General features: G+C 41.7%; 1 protein-coding gene across 1 annotated transcript in view; it reads right to left on the bottom strand.

The window, feature by feature from the left end:
* Positions 1–2,691: 2,691 nt before the first annotated feature.
* The window catches only part of lpcat1 (lysophosphatidylcholine acyltransferase 1), a 182,310-nt gene continuing 168,228 nt past the window's right edge, over positions 2,692–16,773 (bottom strand). Inside the window, exon 14 of the mRNA XM_078240535.1 lies at positions 2,692–7,179. Coding sequence (XP_078096661.1) covers positions 6,986–7,179 — 194 coding nt within the window. The 3' untranslated portion in view covers positions 2,692–6,985. The remainder of the gene's footprint in view (positions 7,180–16,773) is intronic.

Genomic DNA, 16,773 nt, shown 5'->3' with positions numbered 1-16,773 from the left:
CACTCCCTGTCATCCTGGTGTGCTCCATGTGCCTATCCAATAACCGCTTAAATGTTCCTAAAGTGTCTGACTCCACTATCACTGCAGGCAGTCCATTCCACACCCCAACCACTCTCTGCGTAAAGAACCTACCTCTGATATCCTTCCTGTATTTCCCACCACGAACCCTATAGTTATGCCCCCTTGTAATAGCTCCATCCACCCGAGGAAATAGTCTTTGAACGTTCACTCTATCTATCCCCTTCATCATTTTATAAACCTCTATTAAGTCTCCCCTCAGCCTCCTCCGCTCCAGAGAGAACAGCCCTAGCTCCCTCAACCTTTCCTCATAAGACCTACCCTCCAAACCAGGCAGCATCCTGGTAAATCTCCTCTGCACTCTTTCCAGCGCTTCCACATCCTTCTTATAGTGAGGTGACCAGAACTGCACACAATATTCCAAATGTGGTCTCACCAAGATCCTGTACAGTTGCAGCATAACCCCACGGCTCTTAAACTCCAACCCCCTGTTAATAAAAGCTAACACACTATAGGCCTTCTTCACAGCTCTATCCACTTGAGTGGCAACCTTTAGAGATCTGTGGATATAGACCCCAAGATCTCTCTGTTCCTCCACAGTCTTCAGAACCCTACCTTTGACCCTGTAATCCACATTTAAATTAGTCCTACCAAAATGAATCACCTCACATTTATCAGGGTTAAACTCCATTTGCCATTTTTCAGCCCAGCTTTGCATCCTATCTATGTCTCTTTGCAGCCTACAACAGCCCTCCACCTCATCCACTACTTCACCAATCTTGGTGTCATCAGCAAATTTACTGATCCACCCTTCAGCCGCCTCCTCTAAGTCATTAATAAAAATCACAAAGAGCAGAGGACCAAGCACTGATCCCTGCGGCACTCCGCTAGCAACCTGCCTCCAATCCGAAGTGGAACTGATTCACTTCAGATCAGCCATGATCTTATTGAATGGCGGGGTAGACTTGAGGGGCTAGATGGCCTACTCCTGCTCCTATTTCTTATGTTCTTATGATTGCACAATGTTCAGCACCATTTACAATTCCACAGATACTGAAGTAGTATGTATGCATATGCAGCAAGACCTGGACAACATTCAGTCCCAGGCCAAGTGGCAAGTAACATTTGTGCCACATAACTCCCAGCAATGACCATATCCAACAAGAGAGTATCTCTCCATGACAGTAAATGGCATTACCATCACTGAATTTCCTACCACCAGCATGCTGGGGGATTGTCATTTACCAGAAACTGAAATGGACCAGACATATAAATATTGTGGCTTCAAGAGCAGGTCAGAGGCTGGGCAATCCGTGTTGAGTAAATCACTTCTTGACTCCCCAAAGTCTGTCCACCAACTACCAGGCTCAAGTCAGGAGTGCGATGGAAAACTCTTCACTTGCCTGGATGAGTGCAGGTCCAACAACATACAAGCAGTTCAACACCATCCAGGACAAAGCAGCCTGTTCGATTGGCAGCTAATCCACCACCTTAAACATTCACTCCCTCCACTACTGATGTAATGGCAGCAGTGTGTACTATCTACATGATGCACTGAAGCAACTCAACAAGGCTCTTTCAATAGCACCTTTCAAATCCTCGAACTCTATAATCTTGAAGGACAAGGGCACCAGCTGTGTGGAAACACCACTAGCTGCAAGTTCCCCTGCAAATCACTCACCATCCTGCTTTGGAACAATATTGCCGTTCCTTCAGTTGCTGAGACAAAAATCCTGCAACTACTAGCAGTTGTTCAAGATCATGGCTCACCACCACCTTCTCACGAGCATTCAGTTTAGTAAAATTGGCTTTTCCCCAATTGAAAACTTTTACTCCTGGTGCGTCCTTGTCCCTTTCTATGACTATACAGAATTTAATAGAATTCAGAGCACTACTATTAACACACCCCTCCCACCTGCCCAGTTACATTACCCAAAACTTACATTTCCCAAATTAATAATTAGTAACTTCCCCTTCTCCTGTTGGATAAACTAGATACTGACTAAGAGGTTCTCCTGAATGCATTTAATAATTCTGAGCACTCAATATCTTTTGCACTGTTTAATACTATCTATATATACGATCCAATTATTTAGGACAGTTAAAATTTCATGATACTGCCCTATGTTTTATCACTTCAGAAATTTTCCACCTATTTGGTCTTCCATCTCTTGGACTGTTGGAACTACAAATACATTCCCAGTAGTGTGACTGGCCCTTTTAAGCACCAACAAATGTTTTGTTGTCTGTTTTCTAGCCTGTTCCCCCTCTGCTTTGCACATTTCTGCCTTCCATTTCCAGCTTTGTTTCCCTTCCTTCTGTGTTCGGAAAGATTTTTGTACCTTTGAATGATATGAATGTTCCTTAACATTAATTTTCTTTATCTTTCAGCCAGTGCACTATTGTAACTATTTTAGACCATAGCTTAATAAATAGTTGATGCTTCTCATTACCTATTACGCATACTACTTGACTTAATGTTTAAATAGCAGACAGGGATATCTGGCTTCTCCATCCATGGATGGATTCAGTCGCTTTTGTGTTAGGATTGTATTGACCATTCAAATGCCCTACCCATCAGCAGAATTTGCGTAGACTTGGGCTGAGCACTAGATAGGGGGTTTAAGGCAATTTTGTTGTTTAATCGGAGACAACAAAAGGAAGTCAAAATTTGTCCACCTCAAAAATGTTTTATTAGCAGGGCAAAGATAGACATCATGGCAAAATACTTGAGACTATTCCATTTATTTAGCGCATTTTTGGTGTGCATCTTGCAGGGGCAAATCTGGATGCACAGGTTTCTGAAGTTAAAAAATCATTATGTAATTATTTTGTTTTGTGCCCAATAACCCATTAGCAAAAAAACACAATTCTTATTGATGTTTATTCATACAGACAACTCAAATAATTTCACTGTGAAACACAAAGTCCAATGCAAGTTTGAGCAGTAATCCCTTTATGTACAAAGAAAACTTGAAAAAATATGATCAGTTATTGCAACAGATTTCCATACATAATCCATCATGAAACTTTAAGTAACATGTCCAATTTTGTTCAAAGTAAATGTAAAATACAGCAGTAAACAGGTAGTAAAAAAGCAGCCTTCTGCACATTTCATGAATCCTTTGAAAGACAACCAAGGATAGCGTGCCTACTGAGGTATTTTTTTGATAGAAGTATACACATTAAAAAGCTTACAAAACCCAATGTGACCTATGTCAGATAATGGAGTTACATACTGATGCTGTAAATGTTATTAATGTTTCATTTACATGTTATGCAGTTAAAACACTGTAACTAGACATCTGTAAATGCTGACATGATTTATATTTATGCAGTCACTTGAAGAAGTTAATTCAAAAACAGGTAATTTATCTCCTTTTAACTATAATCCCAACAATCTCAATCATGGTGTACGTTGAATGTAAATCTTGAGTTCTCGGTGTTGATAGTGACCAGTTTTCATAATACACAATGCCCAACCTTCCCAGAATTTCTTATGTTACATACATAGTTTTCTAAATCATGATTGAAAACATTCATTCTCACTGAAGTGAAATTGTACTGATCCCAGGTTTCAAAATCATGTGATGCAGTCACCTTTTGTTGAAACATATAAAAGGGGAATTGGAAATAGCTGTTCAGTAAGATATACATACAAAATAAAGTCAAAAAGTCCTCAGAGTACAATACTTTTCAAAGAATATCGCAAAAACAATTAATGATTTATCTGGAATTATCCACAAAATTTGGACAAGTCCAAACTCTTCTCATTGCACTGTAATCCTCATTGAGGCTCATTACATATTGTGCTGGAGTGTATTTTTTTCTGTAAGCCACAAACCCGATTGGAAAAAGAATCTCAAGTTCAACATCTTCAACACTGAATACGATGTGTACAGTACCGAGATTTATTAACTTTTGTTCTAATTCACCAGTATTCACATGGAAGGATTTACATGCATATATTAACTCTAAAAAATATCACAATTATGCCACAGTCGCAATTAATTTTGAAGACAATTTGATTATACAAGTGGCAGTGCCAATGTGTATTATTCAGCAGGATTATGCTAATGTATTTCATCACAGTATCCACAATTTTGTTTTTTCTCACTTCAGTTTGAAAATTTTCCTGATTAAGTCAATGGTCATGTTAACACTGCTGGATGTTCATCAATAAATGCTTCATATCATCCAACATGTGTTCAACAAAAAGGTGCCTTTTAGAATACATCAAACAATATTCTGTCAACTAACTTATATTGTTCCTCTGTGATGTTATCCAAAATTTAAAATGCACAATTGTTTTAAATAATGAGCTTCAGCATAATTCTCAGTTAACTGTCCTTACTCAGCATTAACTTACTCAAGTTCCATGTTAAATACGAAGACTTTAGACTGATAGCAAGTTAAGACACTTAAGCAAGTCCAGCTGTAGGTGTCCCATTCATTGGCTTCAGGGTATCTATTATTATACACCATCATTCAGCCAAAAGGGTAGAGCCAACAACTGCAATTATAATACTTCGAGATAAAGAGCGGACAATAGCTTAAAAGTCAACACAATGCCATGTTACCACTCCTAAAGCAGTGTAGTAATATTTTTCAAACACTGTTTACATATAGATCCATTGAATAAAATTGCACCATGGGCAAAAAAAACTAAGAAGCTAACTAATGTAAAGTGGCAGAGTTACTTAGGACATTTATTTCACACTCAATAATGGGAGTGGATGTGTAAAATCAATCTGTATGGGCAAAATGAAGGCTTCCTGTACTCCTGTGCCCTCACCATTTTAACAGAATTCAGACATAGATGAATTATAATTTTGCTTACAAACATACACTATGTTTCCAGCCATTTAACTTCAGACGCTACAAGGCAAACAAACTTTTCTTAACTGTCTCTTGTTTTGACAAGACCAAACACCTTTAAAGGGGAAAAGTTCAATTTCTGTCCTCCCCCTGTTGGAAACCACTTTTCTCCATTTTATAACTTGACAGTCTAATTGCTCCTCCCTCTCACTCACTCTCTTCAAAGGAACAAGAAAAACATATAAACTACACACTTTCAGTACATTTATTCCATCTTCTTGCTGGCGAAAAGCAGAAACATCAGCATCCCCAGATGATCCGATTTTCTCTGGCAGTAGTGCTCAATCTACAATACTCAAGACTTATGACCATCGCCCAACACTGAACAATTGTAATAAGAGGTAAATGGGAACCAACCCTGTCAGTAATGTGCATCAATTCAACACTGATCCAGCTATATGAATTTCCACTGCATCTCAATAACAACAATTTACCAGACTAAGGATGATTTTTTGATGCAGATCATATGTCCTACCTGCTTCCCAAGTTGAAATAGCAATAATTATGATGCGTCCAATCCTCAGTGGAATAATCTGAGAATGTGTGGGATGAAATCTTGCGAGTCAAACATTTTAATGAAAGTTCCACCCATTATACATGCAGCATCCTTACCTATTATTCTTTGTGGCTGTTAGCTGCAAGTCAATCATATAGCCACATAAATACAGATCGCTCAGGAATTGCAATATTAATGGTCATTCTAGACATTACCATGGGAAACATTAGGATTCCAGCCATAATGTGTGAAGTTACTTTCAGCAGAATTAGCTACATGACAGAACATGAATGAGCACCAGCTAGATATAAAATATTATTCCAATTTCCTTTGAGTTAATTTTGTGTGGCCTGGCAAAGTACTTTATGGAATTTCTATTTAGTCTTTTACAAAAAAAAGTAATGTCCAAGATTTCCACCTCTACTGTATAACCTGTACTGTCCCTTCCTTTTCAAGTTGGCAGAGATATTATTTCTTATTGTTTCCCTTTTATAGGTTTAAATGTTTTGAAAAAATCAACATAGGTAATCCTACACTATGATTAGATATGTATTCATACAATAAGCCAGAATGTGAATGCACTATGCAATATTCATGGCTAGCACACACATCAATGGTTCATATATTGATAGAAAATTCCATCCTATTTTAGAATCAGAGAAATAACTTTGCCTTCCCAAGTTACAGACAGGGTGGCTATTTTCACAGACTGCACAAACTGTTCAGCCTTTGGCATGGATCACTGTATTCAAAATTTTGAAATCTAATTTGCTTCATATGTCATCTGCTTATTGGCCCATTATAATACTTATTTTCTTGTTCCTTTCAAGTTAATTTGCTTTATGGTACACTAAAAATAGCAAAGCAAGACTTTAAAAATAATTCCTATGCAATTATAATGGGAAAAAACCTGGGGTTACAATGAAGTTACATACAGAAAATTAGTCAAATGTTAATCTGAACACTAATGCATACCCTCATGTTCTTTATACTTCATTCATATTAGAAACAGTTTCCTCTCTCCAGTTATTACAGCAAGAGCAAGGAGCAGTGATGATGCTTAAAATATTAAGTAAGCAACAGTATCCTACTTAGCACATCATTAGAGAACAGACCGCACCACGCCAAAAAGGTTTGTTACACTGTAACATTGGTAGGAAAATATGATACTCTCATCTTCTGCAAACATCTTTTTCAAAAGCTGCTTTGTGGTAAAATTAAGCAGATGCAAGATAAATGGACTGGAAATGATAAAAACAAAAAATGCGCTAGCACAATTGCAGCTACAAGTTTTAAACATGCATAGTCACCATAACACATATACCATAAATATGAAAATGGAATGAATAGGTGCTTGGTTCCCTTCAAGTACAAGTACAAATAATAAGTATTTTCACAATCTTGGCTTCCAACATCATTTGAATTTTTGTTTAAAAACCAAGCTCAACTCAGATTATACTGGAGAGATGATGAATAGAGAAAAATGGCAGTAAGTTCATACAGGAAAGGATATTTAGTCAGGTCAACAGAAGTAATGTGTGTGCCTTAAATTGGTCCACCCCTCTCACCAGGAGAAGGAACATACCCAAGGAGTTAGTTAAGCTTTTTATCCAAGGTGCTATCATCTTTTCCCTCCTCTTGGTCATCAGGTGAGAAGTCTGTGCAAAATCCATTCGCAGTAGGAGCAAGTTGGTTTTCCATGCAGCCTGTAAAACCCATCATCTGGTCCAGGTAAAGATACTCTTCAGCATAATCAGGATTCATACATGAAAACGTGCAGAAGTCCACTGAAGTTAGAAAAATAAACATGTTATTATGAATTCTCTATTTTTTCTCCTAACTACCATACCAAACAGTGGCAGGAAGTATTACATCCCAAGATTTTTTACATCCCTAGACCTCAAACATTTTTGGGCTGGACGTGGAGAGAAGAAAAAGTAGCATATTTGGCTTGGCAAAGGGGCCCTATCATTGTGGATGTTGGCAAATTCTACCATCAATTGGGGAAGAAATTTCTTGCATCCACCATCCCTTCCATGTGGATGTTATCAGAATAGGAAGAATTACATTGTCAGCAGAAGATTATGGTTGTGTAGTTATGATACTCTTGTTTTTATTCATTTCGTAAATGTGAATATCACTGGAAAGGCCAGCACTAACTGGAATTATCACAGTCCAGGTATATCAGTAGGTACAGATCCATAGAATCCCAGCAATGCACAAGGAGACCATTCAGTCCATTGAGCCTGCACTGATTCTCTGGAAGAGCATCTTACCCAGGACCACTCCCCACCCTATCCCCATAACCCCATGCATTAACCATGGCTAATCCACTTAAACTGCACATCCTTGGGCTGTGGGAGGAAATCCATGTAGACACGGGGAGAAAGTGTAAATTCCCCACAGACAGCCACCAAGGGTTGGAATCAAACCCGGGTCCCTGGCGCTTTGAGGCAGCATTGCTAACCATTGTGCCACCCATTATGCTTTAGTGATCCAGAGGTCTGGACTAAGAATCCAGTGACTGCAAGTTAAAATTTCAGTTTTAGAATTAAAATTCATTAAGTTGCTGGAGTACTACAAAAACTCAATAGCTAATGCTGTTTATGGAAGGGAAACCTTCTGTCCTTCCCTGGTATGTGACTCCAGCCTCACCAGGTGAAGTGGTTCAGCATGTCACTTAGTTGCATCAAACTACTTCTAAGAATAACGGTAGCCCACCAACGCCTTCCCAGGGGAACCAGAGACGAGCAATAAATTCCAATACTGCCAGTGATGCTGACTTCTCAAGAATGAGAAAGGAAGAAATCATACCATTCCCATCTATACTGCCCAGTTCAAAGCTTGACTCTATAAAGGGCCAGATTCTGGCAAAAGTGTATTTTAAAAAAAAATGCCAGTTTCATAATGCAAGTTATTTGTGTCTCTGTGGCTTATCTTCAACTAGAACAGTTTGTTCCCCTTCCTGCTGTTACCACTAGCTCCTACTTCAACCAACTGAGACATGGGTTAGTGGCAACAATCTGGGCTGCTGCCACTCCCACATCAATGAAAATATCTAATCCTGGGATTTGGGATGGGTATTCACTTGACGCCTCAAGAACTTTTGCTGTTAGTTTATAGTAGGTACTGCACATGATAGCCAGACATTGTAATGTTTGTATATCTATTAACCATCTAAGTTTATACAAATAAGACAGACTAATGACTACATAATCATAAAAAAGTAACATAGTTAGAACATAGAACAGTACAGCACAGAACAGGCCCTTCGGCCCATGTTGTTGTGCCAAGCTTTGTCTGAAACCCAGATCAAGCTATTTCCTCCCTATCATCCCGAAGTACTCCATGTGCCTGTCCAATAGCTTCTTAAATGTTTCTAAAGTTTCTGACTCCACTATCACTGCAGGCAGTCCATTCCACACCCCAACCACTCTCTGAGTAAAAAACCTACCTCTGATATCCTTCCTATATCTCCCACCATGAACCCTATAGTTATGCCCCCTAGTTACCACTCCATTCACCCGAGGAAATAGTCTTTGAACGTTCACTCTATCTATCCCCCTCATCATCTTATAAACCTCTATCAAGTCTCCTCTCAACCTCCTCCGCTCTAAAGAGAAAAGCCCTAGCTCCCTCAACCTTTCCTCATAAGACCTACCCTCCAAACCAGGCAGCATCCTGGTAAATCTCCTTTGCACTCTTTCCAGTGTCTCCACATCCTTCTTATAGTGAGGTGACCAGAACTGCACACAATATTCCAAATGTGGTCTCACCAAGGTCCTGTACAGCTGCAGCATAACCCCACGGCTCTTAAACTCAAATCCCCTGTTAATAAAAGCTAACACACTATAGGCCTTCTTCACGGCTTTATCCACTTGAGTGGCAACCTTCAGAGATCTGTGGATATGAACCCCAAGATCTCTCTGTTCCTCCACATTCTTCAGAACCCTACCTTTGACCCTGTAATCCACATTTAAATTTGTCCTACCAAATTGAATCACCTCGCATTTGTCAGGGTTAAACTCCATTTGCCATTTTTCAGCCCAGCTCTGCATCCTATCTATATCTCTTTGCAGCCTACAACAGCCCTCCACCTCATCCACTACTCCACCAATCTTGGTGTCATCAGCAAATTTACTGATCTACCCTTCAGCCCCTTATCAAAAATAAAATTTAAAAATGCATTAGTGACCTTTGATATTGACATGTCTACATTTCTTTTTACAAATTTCTTTTCTTTGTTTTGAGTACTTATTTCATCTGGTGCTAGCATGCCTTAGATGATGCATAAAGCTCCAGTTGGATTGAGGCGAGGCAATCTGAATTGTTACTCCTACTGTATCTTAATGACATTTATAGTTCAAACAACCCAATCTTCTGGTTATTGAAATTTTGCATTGCAATCAAATAATTGGTTTTGTGTTGCACTTACACCACAGGGACTAGAATTCAAATTCAATTTATTCTTAACTCTATGTATAATATCTTACATGGCCAAATAGTTCTAATCATATACATACTGATCTCTTTGCAGTTGTAAAAAGAAATTCCTAGCGTCTTTAAAAATCTCCACACATAAACTTGCCATACTAATTATACCATGCGGGCACCAGGTGGCACTATCAAGCACATTTTGGCTTGCTCTGTTCCACCCCTTTTTTCTTCAAAACTTTCAGTATGTATTAAACTTATTTTGCATGTTTTAAGTTTATTTTTGTTTGGTTTAATATAAATAAATACTTTATTTATATAAATAAATTACAATTTGAAACTAAAGCACCTGTGTTTTTATAGTGCCTTTTGTGGCTTCACCAGATCAGAGGGGAGGCGATGGCCTAGTGGTATTATCGCTGGACTATTATTCCAGAAACTCAGTTGATTGTTTGGGGACCCGGGTTTGAATCCCACCACAGCAGGTAGTGGAATTTGAATTCAGTTAAAAAAAGAGTCTGGAATTAAGAGTCGACAAATGACCATGAAACCATTGTCAATTGTCAGAAAAACCGATCTGGTTCACTATCATAGAAATCATAGAAACCCTACAGTACAGAAAGAGGCCATTTGGCCCATCGAGTCTGTACTGACCACAATCCCACCCAGGCTCTACCCCCATATTCACCTGCTAATCCCTCTAACCTGCGCATCTCAGGACACTAAGGGGCAATCTTTAGCACGGTCAATCAACCTAACCCGCACACCTTTGGACTGTGGGAGGAAACCGGAGCACCCGGAGGAAACCCACGCAGACATGAGGAGAATGTGCAAACTCCACACAGACAGTGACCCGAGCCGGGAATCGAACCCAGGTCCCTGGAGCTGTGAAGCAGCAGTGCTAACCACTGTGCTACCATGCTGCCCTAATGTCCTTTGGGGTAGGAAATCTGCCATCATTACCTGGTCTGGCCTACATGTAACCCCAGAGCCATAGCAATGTGGTTGACTCTCAACTGGCCTCTGAAATGGCCCACCAAGCCACTCAGTTGTATCAATCAGTGCAACGTCTCAACAAAGAAATGAAACCGGACTGACCTCCTGACATCAACCTAAGCACCGGAAAAGATAATGGCAAAACAAAAAAGCCCTGTCGACCCTGCAAAGTCCTCCTTACAAACATCTGGAGGCTAGTGCCAAAATTGGGAGAGCTGTCTCACAGGCTAGTCAAGCCTGACATAGTCATTCTCACGGAATCATACAGATAACAACCCAGACACCACCATTCCCAGCCCTGGTTATGTCCTGTCCCACCGGCAGGACAGACCCAGCAGAGGTGGAGGTACAGTGGTATATAGTCAGGAGAGAATTGCCCTGGGAGTGCTTAACATTGACTCTGGACCCCATGAAGTCTCATGGCTTCAGGTTAAACATGGGCAAGGAAACATCCTACTGGTTACCACGTACCGTCCTCCTTCAGCTGATGAAGTACTCTTCCATGTTGAACAACACTTATAGGAAGCTGAGGGTGGCATGGGTGGAAAATGTACTCTGGGTGGGGGATTTCAATGTCGATCACCAAGAGTGGCTCAGCAGCAGCACTACTGATCGAGCTGGTCAGGTCCTAAAGGATATAACTACTAGACTGGGTCTGCAGCAGGTGGTGAAGGAACCAAGAGGAAATAACATACTTGACCTCATCTTACAAATCTGCCAGCTGGAGATGCACCTTTCTATGACAGTATTGGTAACAGTGACCACCACGCAGTCCTTGTGGAGACGAACTCACGCCTTCACACTGGAAATAACCCCCATCGTGTTGTGTGGCACTATCACCATGCTAAATGGAACAGACTTCGAATAGATCTAGCAACTCAAGACTGGGCATCCATAGTACTTTCCAAGTACTATAAAGTATATAGCAGACAATATTTCACACATCAAGTTCCTATAAGGAATTGTTGCAAGATGACTTCTGCTTTAGATCTTCACCGAAGTATAATAGCTCGTTTCTTCAAGTAGTCTTAGCATCTTAACAAGTTGGTGTGCACTTCAAATGATGGCTGTGCACCATCAACAGCAGTGGAACTGTACTCCAGCACAATCTGCAACCTCATGGCCCAGCATAATCCCCACTCAACCATTACCATCAAGCCAGGGGATCAACCCTGGCTCAATGGAGAGTGCAGGAGGGCATGCCAGAAGCAGCACCAGGCATACCTAAAAATGACGTGTCAACCTGGTGAAGCTACAAAACAGGACTACTTGCATGCTAAATGGTATAAACAGCAAGTGATAGACAGAACTAAGCGATCCCACAACCAACGGATCAGATCTAAGCTCTGCAGTCCTGCCACATCCCTCATAAATGGTGGTGGACAATTAAACAACTCACTGGTGGAGGAGGCTTCACAAATATCCCCAACCTCAATTGTGGAGAAGCCCAGCACATAGTGCAAAAGATAAGGCTGAAGCATTCGCAGCAATCTTCAGCCACAAGTGCCAAGTGGATGATCCATCTTGGCCTCCTCCAGTGGTCCCCAACATCTCAGATGCCAGTCTCCAGCCAATTTGATTTACTCCATATATCAAGAAATGGTTGGAGGCACTGGATACTGCAAAGTCAATGGGCCCTGATGACACTCCAGCAATAGTACTGAAGACTTGTGCTCCAGAACCTGCTGCTCCTCTAGCCCAAGCTCTTCCAGCCCAGTTACAACACTGGCATCTACCCAACAAAGTGGAAAATTGCCCAGGTATGTCCTGTGCACAAAAACCAGGACAAATCCAATGCAGTCAATTATCACCCAGTCTACTCTCAATCATCAATAAAGTGATGGAACAGGTCAACAACTGTGCTATCAAGCAGCACCTGCTCAGAGATGTCCAATTTGGGTTTCACCAGGGTCACTCAGCTCTTGACCTCATTACAGCCTTGGTTCAAACATGGATGAAAGAACTGAATTCCCAATGTGAAGTGAGTGTGACAGCTCTTGACAACAAGGCCGCACTCGACCCAGTGTGGCAACAAGGAGCCCTAATAAAATTGGAATCAATGCGTATCGGAGGCAAACTCACCACTGGTTGCAAGCATACCTGGTACATCGGAAGATAGTTGTGGAGAGTCAATGATATCAGCTCCAGGACATCCCTGCAGCAGTTCCTCAGGGTAGTGTCCTAGGCCCAACCATTTTCAGCTGCTTCATCAATGATCTTCCCTCCACCATAAGGTCAGAAGTGGGGATGTTCGCCGACGATTGCACAATGTTCAGCACCATTCACGACTCCTCAGACACTGAAGCAGTTCATGCTCAGAGGCAAAAGGATTTGGACAATATCCAGTCTTCGGCTGACAAGTGGCAAGTAACATTCACGCCACACAAAGACCATCACCAATAAAAGACACTCTAACCACCACCCCCTGGCATTCAATGGTGTTACCATCACTGAATCCCCCACTGTCAACATCCTTGGGGTTACCATTGACCAGAAACTCAACAGTGGCTACAACAGCAGGTCAGAGGCTAGGAATACTGTGGCATGTAACTCACCTCCTGACTCCCCAAAGCCTTCACCATCTACAAGGTACAAATCAGGAGTGTGATGGAATACTCCCCACTTTCCTGGATGGTGTAGTTCCAACAACACCCAAGAAGCTTGACACCACCCATGACAAAGAAGCCTACTTGATTGGCACCATATCTACAAACATCCACTCATAGAATCCCTACAGTGCAGAAGGAGGCCATTCAGCCCATTGAGTCTGCACCGACCACAATCCCACCCAGGCCCTATTCCCCGTAACCCCATAATTCCCTGACACCAAGGTCAATTTAGCATGGTCAATCACCTAACCTGCACATCTTTGTACTGTGGGAGGAAACTGGAGCACCCGGAGGAAACCCACGCAGGCACGGGGAGAATGTGCGAACTCCAAACAGTGACCCGAAGTCGGAATTGAACCTGGGTCCCTGGCGCTGTGATTCAGCAGTGCTAACCACTGCGTCACCGTGCCATTCCCTCCAGCACTCAGTAGCAGCAGTGTGCACAATCTACAAGATGCACTGTAGCAATTCACTAAAGATCCTTAGACAGCATCTTCCAAACCCACGACCACTTCCATCTAGAAGGACAAGGGCAGCAGATACATGGGAACACCACCACTTGCAAGTTCCTCTCTAAGCTACTCAGCATCCTGACTTGGAAATATATGACCATTCCTTCACAGTCGCTGGGTCAAAATCCTGGAATTCCCTCCCTAACTGCATTGTTGGTCAACCCACAGATCATGGACTACAGCGATTCAAGGCGGCAGCTCACCACCACCTTCTCAAGGGCAACTAGGGATGGGCAGCCAGTGACGCCCATGTCCCACAAATGAAAAAAAAAGCACTTCACAAGCCATGGAACAGTCCAGAGATGTGCAGGTTAGGTGGATTGGCCATGCTAGATTGTCCCTTTGTGTCCCAAGATGTATAGGTTAGGGGGATAAATCTGTGGGGTTACAGGGATAGGGTCTGGTTAAGACACTCCGTCGGAGCAACTTGCTGGCCTAAATGGCCTCCTTCTGCACTGTAGGAATTCTATGATTCTATGAAATACTTTTGAAATTTAGTCATTGATGTAAAGTCGAGAATGTTGAAATCAATTTGCACACAGAAAGGTCCAACAGACAGTAATGAGATAAATGACAAGGTAATCCCATTTACTGATAGAATAGAACATAGAACATTACAGCGCAGAACAGGCCCTTCGGCCCACGATGTTGCACCGACCAGTTAAAAAAAAAAACTGTGACCCTCCAACCTAAACCAATTTCTTTTCGTCCATGAACCTATCTACGGATCTCTTAAACGCCCCCAAACTAGGCGCATTTACTACTGATGCTGGCAGGGCATTCCAATCCCTCACCACCCTCTGGGTAAAGAACCTACCCCTGACATCGGTTCTATAACTACCCCCCCTCAATGTTGGTGAAGAGATAAATGTTGGTCAGGACACCAGGATTTCAATGCTATTGGTTCTTGGGTTTCACTCACTTGGCCCTAATTCCTCTGCTGGATCTGTGGGTGTTTGCTACCAACACCATTGCTCACCTCCAGTGGTCACTTATATCAAGCTCCTGGCTGATTATTAATGCCACCTCCTCTCTCTATTTATCAAATGATAACCATGAATCCACTGAACATCAAACAGTTCCTGGATTCATTCCTTCTCCACAATGATCTCTGAATTGGGACATTGTTCCTTCAATACTCAAAGCTGATGCCATCTGGTCTACAAGTCAACTTCAACCTAAACCTTTTAAGCTCAGATTCTTCCAGTGCCCTGTTTATAATCGAGAGAGATGTTTCTTTTAACCTTAATGATACATTTTTAACTAGAGTTCGCTCAGCATCCACTTGTATCAATTTTGGTTCCATCTCTGGATCTGAACCCTTTATTTCTATCTCCATTTTCCTCTGCTTATCACCAATCCGTGCTTCTTTTCAATCACCCCACAGGGGTTCTTTGCTCTCTTTACAACTAAAATTTGTATTCTAATTCACCACTATCTCTCTGCTTCCATCTCAGGATTGAATTTTCTTTGTACAAGACCACTAATTGCCATTTTCAAATCTCTTGGCATTGTCCAAAGTGTCCATCAATGTTTCCATCACTGCCTTCTTCCAAGCAGCAACCTCAAAATGGTCATTCTCCTTTCTCCCTGACCTTCTTGATCAACATGCCTGCTGGGACCTAATCTCACCAAAATCCTTCTGTTTCTATTTTTTCCACAGAACTTGGGCCAATATTTCTCAAGTGCCCTTGAGAAAGTAGTGGTGAGTCTTTGCAATCCATTTGGTGCAGGTACCCACTAGGAAAGGAATTCCAGAATTTTGATGCTGCAATGGTGAAGGTACAGTGATACGGCTCCAAGTCAGGATGGTGAGGGGCTTGGAAGATGGTGGTGTTCCCATGCATCAGCTGTCCTTGTCTATTTAGGTGGTAGAGGTCATGGGTTTGGAATGTGTTGTTGAAGGAGCCTTAATGAGTTCCTGTAGTGCATCTTGTACATAGTATACACTGCTGCCACTGTATGTCAGTAGTGGAGGAAGAGAATTAGGTGTCAATCAAGCAGGCTGCTTTGTCCAGGAACTTGAGTGTTGTTGGAACTGCACTCATCCAGGTAAGAAACAAAATTCTATCGCACCCCTGACTTTACCTTATAGATGATAGACAGGGTTTGGAGAGTCAGGTGGTGAAGTACTGGCCTCAGAATTTCCAGTCTTTAATTTGCTCTTGTAGCCACAGTATTAAAATGGTTGGTCCAGTTCTGTTTCTGGTCATTGGTAACCCCTGGGATTCAGCAATGGTAATGCCTTGAATGTCAAGAGATGGTTGGGTTGTCTATTGTTGAATTTCTCTATCTTGTTCATTCCCTTTGGAAGTCTGAGAGTTAAGGCCTGGTACTATCCATAGCCTTAATGTGAATGACTGCACTGATACGTTTTGTGCTCAGTAGCATGTCCCCCTTTACTGAAACCTCCTTGTTTAGCTACATTTTCCATCAACTACCTTGCAGAAACTGTCATAGTGATAGCTTAGTTCTCAGCATCTAATCGCAGCATCCTCATTCCCTTACTCCTCTCACTGCCCTTCTAACTGTCATTAACCTTTCCCTCCATGCAAACCATATCCCTTTCGGCTTCTCTTCTCCCATGGACTTACTTCAGACCAGGCCATCTCCAAGCATTTCCTTGCATCACACACAATACCATCACTTGCAAGTTCCTCTCCATCATGACTTGAAAATATATTGCTCTTCCTTTACTGTCACTGGGTCAAAATCCTGGAACCCTCTCCTTGGCCATACTGTGGGTGCACCTACACTACGTGGATTACAGCAGTTCAAGAAAGCAGCTCATCACCACTTTCTCAAGGGCAGTTAGGGATGGACAACAAAT

Source organism: Mustelus asterias, chromosome 2 (genome assembly GCF_964213995.1).
Source record: "Mustelus asterias chromosome 2, sMusAst1.hap1.1, whole genome shotgun sequence".
Classification (NCBI taxonomy): domain Eukaryota; kingdom Metazoa; phylum Chordata; class Chondrichthyes; order Carcharhiniformes; family Triakidae; genus Mustelus; species Mustelus asterias.
The sequence above is the reverse complement of the archived record's forward strand: the minus strand, read 5'-3'. Positions and strand labels throughout refer to the sequence as shown.